This window comes from Pagrus pagrus, assembly GCF_965226575.1.
Source record: "Pagrus pagrus genome assembly, chromosome: 24".
In the NCBI taxonomy this organism is placed as follows: domain Eukaryota; kingdom Metazoa; phylum Chordata; class Actinopteri; order Spariformes; family Sparidae; genus Pagrus; species Pagrus pagrus.
In genome coordinates, this window is record NC_140206.1 from 20,586,137 (window position 1) to 20,599,341 (window position 13,205).

At 41.7% G+C, this 13,205-nt stretch overlaps 1 protein-coding gene across 1 annotated transcript in view; it reads left to right on the forward strand.

Annotated features, from left to right (window-relative positions):
- LOC311253003 (voltage-gated delayed rectifier potassium channel KCNH8-like) overlaps nt 1-13,205 on the forward strand; it is a 146,749-nt gene that overhangs the window by 122,453 nt on the left and 11,091 nt on the right. Inside the window, exon 12 of the mRNA XM_084346675.1 lies at nt 10,941-11,209. Within this exon, the coding sequence (XP_084202801.1) occupies nt 10,941-11,209 (269 nt within the window). The remainder of the gene's footprint in view (nt 1-10,940; nt 11,210-13,205) is intronic.

Here is a 13,205-nt window from a genome sequence, read left to right on the forward strand (position 1 = left end):
TCCAAACCTTATCCCTAATTGTCAATTTGGACATAGAACCCAACCCTCTGGTCGCTCTTTTTGGAACCACGGGTGAGGTCAATGTGCGCCTGACCCCAGCTAAACAACGAACTCTGTCTTTCGCTTCTTGGCCAGGCTCGCAATATTGCTTATGTGGAGGGATGCTGCCCCGCCCACCCACGCTCAGTGGTTGAGAGATGTCATGTCTTGTTTAAACCTTGAAAAAATACATTACTCAATCCGTAATTCCAAAGAAAAGTTTCAAAAAGTGTGGGGACCTTTTCTCGAATACTTTCATAATTCTCAAACTAGCTAGGGACTTGACCCCTCACTCACATTTTGTTTTCTGTTTCTATGTCAGCAATACCAAGTGTACAAATTGGCCCTCTCTCTGATGCCTGCTTTTGGCCCATTTTCATAATGTATATTTATATATTTACTTCTTTATCTTGTTTTACTTTATTTTATTACTTTCTTAGAGTTAACCCCGACTTCCAGCTGTTACCTGTACCACTCCAGGAATTAAGCACAATTGGTCTATTTGTCCTGTTTATTTTATTTTTCCTCTTTATGTATGAGTGTGGCTAGGTAATGACGTGTGGGGGGGAGGGGATGGAGAGGGGGACTAGATAAGGTTCCTTGTTTTGTGCTCTTGTTCTGTGTTGTTATGTTTTTTCGACCTACTGTGGATGTACAGGATCATCTCTCTCGACCTATGTGTTGACTGTGCACTTTATAAACTCCCTGTACACATTTTATACCTGTACCTCATATTTGTGTAAAAACTCAATAAAAATATCTTTGAGAAAAGAAAAAAAAAGAGGTGGATGAATAATAATAAGAATCCTTGCAGATTCAATAGGGGCTCGCACTGGTCAGTACTCGGGCCCTAATAAGAATCCTTACAGATACAATATGGCCTTCGCACTATCAGTGCTTGGGCCTTAATAAAGTTAGGGTGCATTTAAGATCATCAGGAAGTTGGTTTTAGGTAAGTGAAAACAGAACTAACTGACTGTTTCCTAAAAATCCTGGTTTTAAGTTTTTTAAGTACAGAAGAAAACTCAAGTTTGATATTCATCTGTGTAGATTTCTTTAAAATTTTTAGCTAAAAAAGCATAAATATGAATATATATATATATTCATATTTATGCTTTTTTTAATATATGTATATATACATATATATAATATGTAGGAGATACACTAATAATAATTGTAATTTATTAATCACTGGCGATTAATAAAGCACTTGTAAATGGGGCACCACCTTTGATGATTTGTCTATTTGAATAATCCAGAGGGAATTAATCAAATTCGACTAAACAAAGTTAACTTGTAACAATTATAATCAATTTTAAATCAATGTATTCAATCTCATAAATGAAGCAGTGATTTCTACACAGTTTCCATCTCCACATTAAAAACAAACCTGCACAGACAACGACATACGGTTAAATATGTTTATTAACTAGATAAATCGGGGTAAATAAATGAAATGGTGATTTAAACAAACAACAATGATAACAGAAAATGTGGAGACTGTAATGATTAAGGTAATGGGATTATATGAACATGTGCTGATGGTGAAATTGAGGTCGGGGAAGCACTGAAATATTACGAGAGTAATTTTAATAGTAACAAGACCCTAATCGAATTTCTCATAAGCTAAAAGATGTGAATCAGAAGCCAAAAAGGCACCAACTCTTTCATGCATGTGAATCCAGCAGTATGCCAGGTGCTTAGCCTACTTTGTCTGGAGAGTTGGGACGTCCACAACTTTGGGTCTTTCCTCCGGAGTTCGTAGCTCGATTGCGTGTTTGCAGTGCCGGGCCGATACTGATACCTGGGACTTAATACTGATACCAAAACAGTACTTTTTTTTCTGATACCTTACTTGGATGAGTGTTAAACAAATTTCAATAAACATTTTTTTTTTTTTTTCATTCAGCAAAATAAGCCAAAACTTCTCAAATGCTTCAGTGTTGTGTTTAATGTTATCTTAACTCAAACAGCTGTATTAAGAACTCTGTTTAAATACAATTCAGTATAAATAAAATACAATATAAAATGAAAAACCTGTCACCAAAAACTGGCCTCCTGGCGGATGGCTCACAAAAGGTTGTATAAATAAAATACAGTACAAAATTAAAAACAAGTGATTTAAATAATAAACAAGATTAAGAGACTAAAAGCCCCACCATGTGTTGGTAAATTTGTGAACTGCTGATAGACCAACTTTGCAAGAACATTAACATTAAACTACCCTTTGGGAGGAAGTGATGGTCTGTGGACTAAGAAAAAAGCAGACTTAAGAATTCTTTTTTAAAAAGAGAAGCATGTCTACTTTCTCAGGTGAAATAGATGCATGCTCGGTGCTTATGGTATCTCCAGCTGTGGAAAACATGCTCGGATGGTGTAGAGGATGCCTGTACACACAGATATTTAGGGGCAATGTTTGCGATCACTGGCATCAGGTCCCTCTCTTCCCACCACCATGTCACTGGGTCCACTGAAGATAGTACAGCAGGGAGGCTTCTGTACAAATCCATTTCTCTCTTGATGTTCTCACTGGGGGTGATGGCACTTGTGCTGCTGTCCACCATGCTTTCTGTCAGGGCCCGGTCTTCATCCTCAAATAGCCTCTTTTGTGGGAGCTGAATATATAAACAAAAGACTCATCATTCATCAAGTATTAGGCTTATTGTGCTAATAAAGTAAGAATATCAGTTTGCAGCTGCTGCACTCTCTTCACCAGAAGACCCATCTTCATCACCAGCGTCCTCTTCCTCCTCCTCCTCCTCCTGTGTAACTTGTGCATGCCCCTTTCACATAGAAATGGTTGTACACAGAAACACAGTACATTAATACAAATATAAACTGCAGACATCTACTCTGCAATGATCATTATTCATGAAACACAGACACCACCACTATAAACAGTGACAGCTAATGTTAGCTAGCTAAGCTAGCACGAGAGAATCCACTTTAACATAAACAGTAGCTGTGTCCAAATTCAGGGGCTGCATCCTTCGAAGTGCAGATTTGAAGGCCAATTACGTCACAACGCTGCGCGAAGGCTGTCCAAATTCGAAGGCTCCTCCAAATGCAGCCCACAAATGCAGCCTGCTTCTCCTGCTTTTTGGAGGACGGACCGCTACTATCCTTCGCGGCCTCCCATATCCCAAGATCCTTTGCGCGCCGCTGCTCAGTCCCGAAAAAGAAGAGGGAAAATTTGAACAATGGCGACATCAAGTGGCGCAGATTTGACATATAAATGTAAGTATTCGGTTTTTACTCATTTGAACATCCAACGCCAGATATGTTAAACTTCAGGGGACTTGGAAAACCTCCAAATTTTAACTTTCAGTTCAAATACGTGACGCTGGTAATGCATTAGCATACGGCATAAATTAGCATTATGCCGTTTGAAGTAAAGCCTTAAAAGCCTTCACTTTCAAAATGTTCAGCTGTTCAGAGGTTGACTCATATCTTATTGTGACGAGACTTCATGTACATAAATGGACCAAGATGAACAAATTTAGATTAGGCTGTGATCCCTGCTTTATTTCCAAACTGAAAAACTGTAAAGTCTAGTTGAACGTTTGGATTGAATAAAGAGCTAAGTTTAGGATTATCATCATCATCATCATTATAACAATAATTATTATATTTTTGCTATATCAGAACCCTTTTGTCTGTTGACATTACATAACACGTGTTTTACAAACAGAGACGTTTATAAGGGTCAGAGGCCAAAACAACCATTTATTTACAGGGGCCAAACACTCCGCCGCTGTTGGATGGAGGTAAGGCAATAATAAATAGCCCATTTGTCAGTGTTCTGATGTCACTTTTTTGTAAATCTTTGCATCCCTGTGGTAATGTGATCCTGTGTTTACCTTTTCTTTTGCTTCTCTGTGTTTAGAACAATTCTAGAAAAAATTAGCCTGCAGGGGAAGGTCGAGCCCCTGCAGGCAAAAAAGAAATGGGATAACCTAAAAAAATATATAAGGTAGGTGCAGGTGTGAATGATGATGTGGAAACTACATTTTATTTGTTTTACCCATACAATTAAAAAAATACTTTGCTGAAAATTGCTGACATGATTGATTTCCACTGCCTTAGGATTGCAAATATCCAGCAAGTGGAGAGGGGGTCAGCGGGAAGCCAACCGGTGCCACTTGGCCCTGGTTTGTCCTCATGGACGAAATTTTGGGACAGAGGCCATCCATTGCCCCCCCTGTATTGATTTCGTCAATGCCTGAGGACACACCAGGGCCGAGTGCAGCGGTTGTCCAAGAGGAGAACGAGGAGGAGGAGGAGGAGGAGGAGGAGGAGCAGCGACAGCCAGGGCAGAGAAAGAGGAAGAGGGAGGATGACCTGCTGGACCTCATTAGGGAGGACATGAGGTTGCAGAGGGAGGCAGAGGAGAGGAGGGAGCGAGAGAGCAGAGAGAGGATGGACTGGTTGTTCTCCCTCCTGGAGCGGATGGTGGAGCGCTGATTTTCTTGCTGTTCATTTATTTTGTTCAGTTTGTTAAATAGTTCTAATTAATTGTTTATAATTAGTTAATTGTTCATTGTTAGTTAGTTAATAGTTAATTGTTAGTTAATTGTTCATTGCAATCATTGTTTGTTATTTATTTAATTAATTAAATATTGTCACTTTTCACATGTTGTCTATTCGATTTAGTATTCACAAGGTTTTTAAAACATCAAACCTTTCTTCTTTCAGTTTCTGTTCCATATTGCACCTTCAACATGCTAAATATTTTTGTTATTCAGTCAATGTTTACACAAATTAATGTACACATTTGATAGATTTGAAACTTTTATGCAACATAAAAACATTAAATGTTAATCAGCACTGGCCAACAAATAAATCATTTTGGGTGAAAGGGCCTCTTTTATAACATATATAACACATACATAACACATACATAACATAACACATACATAACCATAACCTCCTCTTCGACAGGACTGACCATGAAGGAGCCGGAGCAGTGTGGCACACAGACAGGCTTGTGTTGTGCTGTTTTTAGGTTAGTTTTTTTTTTTAGAGAAAAAAAAGGATCAAAAGAAAAATAAAGTTCAATCGTTCCAAAAAAATCTCCTCATTGAGCAGGAGTCCCTGGCAGTGCTGCTGGGCTGGATGTGATGCCACAATAAAGACCTGGTGTCAGTGGGACATCATCTGGGGTGGTACTCAGGGTGTTTGGGGGTGTAGTCTCCACTGTCCACCACATCGTCCATCAACAGGGTTTGCAGGGCTGACTCGTTCGACGGCTGCCATGCCACCAAGAATTTTTTAAGAAAGAGGAAAGAATTATGATTTCATAATGTGATCATAATATAATAATGATTGACTGATTACGATGAACACAACAATCTACCAAACACTTTAAATTGGAATAATGCCTATAAGATTATTTTACTTACCAACTGAAGATAGTCGTGGTCAGGGATCACCTTCTCCAGGGCAGACACCTCCGCAGACAGCTGGTCCCGCCATGGAGCACCACTGGCTGCCTCCAACATCCCCTCACCCTCATCCTCCGGCATGTCGTCCTGCTTGCTCATCCTCTGGGGGCATGATGTCACCTACCCCCAGGCAGATGTTGTGCAGGACGGCACAAGCTGTTATGACCTGAAATGAAAAAAAGTATTAATTAATTTTGATTTACCCTGCTTTAGTACTCAAAAAAAAAAAAAAGAATCCTGTTGAGTTATGATGTACCTGAGGCACAAAGGTTTGGTGCACCTCCAGCGCTTGCAGGAAGATGGACCTTAACCTGGTCTTTATCATTCCAAAGGCACGCTCAATGATAGAGCGTGCCCTGGAATGATGGACATTAAAGCGCTGGGGGCCCACACCTTGTACAGGCCGCTTGTAGGGAGTGATGAGGGGGAGGGGATGTTGGAGGCACGGGTACCTGCCATCTGCGAGGATGAAGTGCCCTGGAGGAGGGTAGATAGCCTGCCTGTGCAGTGGGCTGTGCCAGAGGCGGATGACCTTGTGGCGAATGGCCACCACCTCCCCAGTAACTCGGTGGACGATCTAGTGGACGGTGGAGCGAGGCATCCCAAACACCCTTGAGACCACCCTGTATGATGCCCCACTCGCCAGCCAGAAGAGGAATACCAAGGTCTCTATTGTGGCACCCCATCCATGTCTTCGATCCTGTTTAAGAAGGTTCAGCAGCACTGCCAGGGACTCTCTGCTCTGCCGGAAATCCTGCCTGGTGTCCCCGTCCTCGAAAAACCTGTCAAGGACGGGAACAGCCAGGTTGATCCTGCAGTACAGGGGTCTGGTCTGGATTGGGAAAGGAAGGGCAGAACAGGAGAAGAAAAATGGTTAATAAGACAATAGCTACATAATTTTAGTTAACAATATAATTCTAGTTCATTTTAGAGCTTTGGTAGATAATGATGAATCTGATTATCAATCCACTTATCAGTCTATCTAGGCTCCTCAATTTGATGATTCATGACAAAATATTTTAATATTAAATTAAGGTCAGGGTTCTTTAACTATTAATCAATTGTCAATGTTATAAGGCATTAACCATATGTGCCGTTCTACAGTTATACATGTCTAGCATTAACGTAATGTATTGGTATGTTAATGACCCCTAACTGTTAGCTAGCTAATAATGATTATAATGATAACATTACTGTGGGTTCAAATAACAGGTTTACCTCTCCACGTTCCCCTCTCAATCGGAGATACACCAGCCGCCGACGGCGCCGATGGAGCCGCATCTCCTCTTCCTCCAACATCAGGAAGATAAGGAAGAAAACCAAAACCAAAACTTCAATTTCAAGCATCTTTCTTCTTTCTTCTTTCTCTTCCTACTTTCTTTTCTGTCTTTCGCGGTCCTGGGCAGCAGAAATCGTGACGTAAGGGTAAGGGGCGGGAAAATCTGGTGACGCAACCAGGAAATGCTCCAAACGGTTGATGCAGCCGTCGAAGGACTCTCCGAAGGACCCAGCCTTCGGAGTCCACAAAGGCTGGGTCCTTCGAAGGATGCAGCCCCTGAATTTGGACACTCCTACTGAGAGCTAGGTAGCATGACAGAATCCACAGCTACCATGCTAAGTTGTTAGTAGCTCTCTAGCTATACATCTAACAACGTAATGTGAGCTGAACCAAGAAACTAATTACCTGAGGGCGACGATGCCTCCCGAAGCCCAACAACCTTGTCAATCGCGGTAGATGAGCTTGGGTCTGGGGTGGTGGAGACCATGGATGCGGCAGCTGGTGCAACATTACCTGGCCTTGGGCTAACTTCTATAGTTGGTGACGTGTTTCTCCACACATGGCAACTTTCCGCTCTTAGGTTTACACCGTGCATAAGCAGGTGCCGCCCCCTCTCTAGTAAAGTACAGCCACACTTTTGAACGTTTCTGCAACATTATTGTTTCACAAATCGATCCACACCAAATCCTCACCGTTCGAACAGCACACGCACTGAGAAGCACTCCGTGCACGTGCTGCTCAAGTCCGCTCCATCCCTGCCTAGGCTAAGGCTAGGCAGATAGATAGATAGATAGATAGATAGATAGATAGATAGATAGATAGATAGATAGATAACTTAATGAGACAATCAGAGGCTTTATTACATTTTGGATTGGTTGAACGGAAGAAACGGGTATTTCTCCTGGTTGAGTGTATATAAAATGAGCAGTCAAGCACTGAAAATTGGCACCGAATGCTTGGTCAGTTGTTGATGCTCGGTGCTCAGAAAGTACTGAAGGTTGATACCCAGCCCTAGTGACGCCCTCGTTCTGATGTCGGAAGAAGAGCGCAACTCGTCCAGCACTCAGCTGATGATGATCTCGGTCCGCTGCCCAGCAGAATGGCACCCCTTGTGAGCGTTGGAGGCAGGAAGTCTTTCTGTTGTTGCAAACGGCTCGCACGGTTTGTTGAAGCAGAAGGCTACTGCAAGTCTTTACTAATGATGGTGGTCTTAATAAAGATGTCTTTCTTCTTGCTTCGAGTGGTGGCTCTTAAGCATCTGATTCCTAAAGTAATTCAACTTTCTTGAATAAAATAACGAGAGGATGAAATGCTGGCCGGGCGGATCTTCCGTTGTTACTCAATACAAGATTAATTTATTTAAATTCACTTTCTCTGAATCAGGTTGTGATACTTAACAGTATATAAAAAAAATCAAAGCAGAACTTTGTTCTGTTAGCACTTAACAAAAGCGAAAGCACTTAAAGAAAGTGAGTCAACACCGCAAATTATAAAAATGAGAAAAATCAACACGTGGTCAATTCTGCGGAGACTGCTTTGGAGCGTGTCGCAAAGTAGAGTAAAGTAAAGAGTTGAACGAAAGAGTTAAAAGAAGAGAGTTTCAAGAGTAAGACCTTTACAAGAATAAGAGCCTAGTGAGAGCGGTGTCTCTTAGTTTTGTTGTCCCGAGTGGCAGGCGGGACTAAGGGGCAGGCTGACAGCGTTCACACTTTAGACGATATTATAAGTCTTAACTCACAAAAATTAATTCAACTTAAACTATAGTTTTTAATGTTTCAAGATCGTGCTTCACCTTTCCCGAAACTTAACCGTGGCTAACTAGGTGGACGTTGTCTAACAATGAAATAATATGAAAATCACTGAACATTCAAAAGGAATTAAAACTGGATCAAAACATAAAACACACTTGAATATACAGTAGAATTGATCACTTATACATATTTCTTATAGTTCTAGCTTAATACTTGTTTAAAAGGACATATCAGAGACATTAAAAAAAACGAACATATTAAAAAAAAAAATTCTTTCACAGGCTGTCCAATTGTACCAGGACTCACCGTCAGGAGGTGCTGTGGTTCCACTGAACACAAGGCACATTAAACACACAAACTTGTTCTCAGCCAAACTTCATCGCAGAGAAATGCTAAAAAAAATCAGTTATATGAACTTCTTTTACTGTTTCCCAATTTGTTAAAATTAAGAAGGGAAGATCCTGGTATAATGGTTAATTAGAACAGGTTTGAAATCTGGACGAGTGCAGAAACCATTATAGATTGGAATGTCACACAGATAGTGAAAACCTGATGCTTCATAAATTACACACAGACACAGGAGGATTAGAACAACAAGGAAGAGGTTTCCAGAGTGTGTTTGTGGATTAGAAGTCAGAGAGGGAGAGAGAGAGAGAGAGAGAGAGAGACATCAGACGTTGTTACCTAATTTGCAATTGCAAAGACATTTGATATCAACGCATCCTTGTCACGAAACAGTTTCTCTGTCCCTCCTGATGTGAAGAAAGTAGACGAATCTATGCTGAACTCAGATTGACCTGAGAGAGAGAGGAGTTCATCTGTTTTGAGGGAAACAAGGGACAAATGGTTATTCAAAGTTGTAAATGAAGAAAGGGGGTTCTCCTGTGAACCATCCATCTGACGGTTTCATTGAAAGCAAAACAAGTCAGGTGAAGAGGTGAGAAACTTCATGGTGTGTCTTTCCTGAAAACAGTCAGCTTGCAGATGAGAGGAGTAATTAATGCAAGGACAGAACCTCAATGGAATGCAGAGGCGATGGACATGTGTTCCTACAAATATAAATATGAAAGTCAAAAATTACACTTCGTATGCACATAAAACTCTACCTTCTTGTCAGCCCCTTACAGATACACACACACACACACACACACACACACACACGTGTGCTTTTGCTGTACGTAAGTACATACAGCAAAAGCAGTAGTGCATCCTCCACTGAGGAACTAAAAATAGCACTGTGTGATGGGTGGGGGAGGGGTGGGGTCATCCCTTGCTGGATGAATATAGAGCTAAAACCAGATGGAGATGAGACAAGAAAACATCAGGATGAAAGGAAGCTGCAGGGGGAAGGAAGAGGAAGAACCTCGCAGGGATTTGCATTCACGTGCCGAAACACACACACACACACACACACACACACGCGGCATCACACTCTCACATACCAACATACCATAACGGCATATTTCTCCTCACTGATATGTTGGCCCATGCAACATTTTCATATGTACAGTGAGCTTATTTTAACATGCAACATCTGTCACATGCAACACACAAACACACACACATCTTAACACTCACAAATACACATAATTGGCTGATGCCCTCATAGTGGCATGCTTCATATTAACAGTGACACGTGCTGCTCACAAACACACACTGAAATTCCAAACAGTTCCTTCTCCACTCGCTTCCCTCCAGGCAAACCTCTGTGCTAAAATTAAACCTCTGTGATCTAAAAATACCAGCCGGGCACGTGAGCCAAAGACAGGATGGAGAAGACAACAAATAGAGGGGGAGACGAGATGAGGGGAGGGGAGGGGAGGGAGGTTACGATGGGGGGAAGGGAGGAGGAGGGAGAAAAGAGGGGAAAGAGAAAATGTGATTTGTTCGCTAGTGTTTAATCAGATTTAAATTACAATCCAGAGACAAGAATGTAACTCCAATAACCTCCCACACAGACATGAACCAGCCACAAGCCACAACATGCTGGCTGCAAACATTTTATTTTGAAAGGACAATTAGTTTCAATGCAATCTGATAGTCATAAATATTTCCATATGTTTATGCTCACATGCTTTTTCATTCAAGATCACAGAAGACCTTCAGAGGAGCTGAGCGTCTTTGGACGTGAATAGTGTCAATGCTGCCAGGTTTTGAATGAGTACGCTCATTTGCAGCGCTGCTGATAAACTGAATGGAGAGCAGCGCCACTGCTGTTATTGTGAATGGCAACTGTTCCTCCTAGGGATTGCCTTCAATGGCTCAGCAGTGACGCTACACTGCTTCAACATTCCGGACCTGTCTTTATTTCTCACAGTGTCCTGATTCCAAACTACACACTAACTATGTTGCAGTTGTAGCGTGAACATCTGTAGTTTTATCACACTGGAAAAATTACATAAAACTCAAAACTGTCTCACTCCCCAGGCAGACTGTGAGAGCAACGGGGGGATCATGAAGAAGCTTCCATCCATTAAGGAGGATGAGGAGGGATCAGGATCCGAGGGTGAACACTCCCCTCACCAGCAGATGCCTCCCCTCGGCAGGCTGGGCCGAGGCCTATGCTCCCCCCTGCGCTCCCCTCTGCGCTCTCCACTGCTGCCGGCGAGAACCTTTAGACCACCAAGCGACCACAGCCAGCCCGCCAGTCTGCAGATCCCTGTGTTGAGCTTCAGCTGCGTGCATCTCAGCCCAAGGTGAGAAACCGTACATTGATCTATCCAGTGGCAGTAACACACTGTGGGAATTTGTCTTCCGTTCCTTGAGACTTTTGATATTATTCATAAACATAAACTACCTACAGGTTGTCTTTTCACTGATTTAGGTTACATTCAGCCCACATTAGAGCAGGTTTCAAAGCAATTAATAATAATTTTAAAGGACACATCATGTGATCAACAAGCGGCAGATGCGTTAAAGATTAAAATTAAATAATTCAATGTTGCGTACGCACAAAAACGTGGCGTACGTCATTTTCCATGGCAACGGTCAGATGTATCAAAAGTGAAATGACCGTGGAAATGTGCGGTGCCCCACACCATCTTCATGGCTGGCATACGCACGTTTCTACAGCTATTGTTCCTTTGGCGACACTTTGAGGTGATGCTGGGAAACCGTTAATTATGTGAAAACAATTAGTCCTCAGAGTAATGTGCACATTAGAGACACAGTAATGGACAATTAACACACACGTGTTTGCAATCATATGGATCATAAATCATAAATCATAAAAGCATGCGCAAAGTGATGAAAAAATGCCATTAACAATGGCAGCCTTGGCCTTGTTAGAAGACATCGCAAATGGTAATATCAGACGTGAGAGGGTGAATTGGTTTTTGTCAACAGGAAACATTTTCATTCAATTAATGTTCAAATAATATGTGATGCGCAAATGCAGCTCACCAACATCATGGCAAGGTGGCCTGGTTCAACGCATGCCTCGTTCATCCTTACCAATAGCATGGTTCGTAACAGGCTGGAGGCTGGCATGGTGCACAATGGGTGGCTTCTCGATGAATAAATAATGTATCCGTTTAATTGCGCCCCGAATATAAACCAGCAAAATGCCCATTTGGGCATGTGCATTCAAATATGTGCATTTGTTTTTCCCTGGTGAAAATAGAGCATCAGAGCTATCTAAGAAGCCCTTTATTGTCTCCTTGTGTTGAGTATTTGTGTCATTAAACGCATGCGTAAAGTTAGAAATGTCACACTGCAGTAGACACGGCGCACTTTTGCAGTCATTAATATAAGTGTGATCAGTCTTGTCAATCCTTGTAATGGAGTTGTTTTGTCCTTCTGTTTGTTTCCCACTAATGGTAGCACTTAAATATATTATTTCTTTTGAAAAAAGTAATAGTGATTCAATCAAGTGGTGCATGAACAAAGGAAACTAAATCTATTTCACATGTTGTATTGGACCGAAATCCTCCACTTCACCTCCACCTTCACGTCGGACCATTTTTTATTTTTAATTTCAGTGAGTGTGCGCTGCTCCGACCCCACAGCATTCACTGCCTCACACACACGCTCCCACTCACATTTCTTTTTTTTTGGTGTTCATCCCTGGCAAGAGGCTACCAAATAGTACAGATCTTCGCGTCTCGACTTTATTTAATAGCGTTTCAAGCTCATGCTCGGTGAAGTTGTGCTTCTTCCCTTTACTCATAGTGTAAATCTGATGGTGCAGAGAGGGGAACCCCTGGTGCAGGCCCTATTTAAATTCATTTGCATATTTAAATGAGGGCGTGGACAGGGAGGAGTTTAGCACTTCTACATGTGCGCTCAATTCCACGTTGATTGGGATGTACAAAGGAAAAGTGCTTGGATCAATGCGTACGCACACTTTGATACATCTGATTTTTTTTGTGCGTACGACAGTTTCTGGATTCTTGCGTACGGCATGTTTCAGTAGGAAATCTACGCAAGTCTTAGTACATGAGGCCCCTGGTGATTTTACTTTTGCTGATTTCATAAAGGATAACTAGGAGGTGTCCATTTTATTTTTAAATAGAAAGCGTTGCAGCGTTCTCCTTAACAACTGGTGTTCAGTTTGTGATCTCGGGGCTTCTGCAGACTGTGATTACAGCATGAGCTGTATGGAGACATTTGATGGGGTTTTTTTCTCCCACATATATTTATTCTACATATATTTCTTAAATAAGGTCCCATGGTGGTCCACCGGAAGGGCTG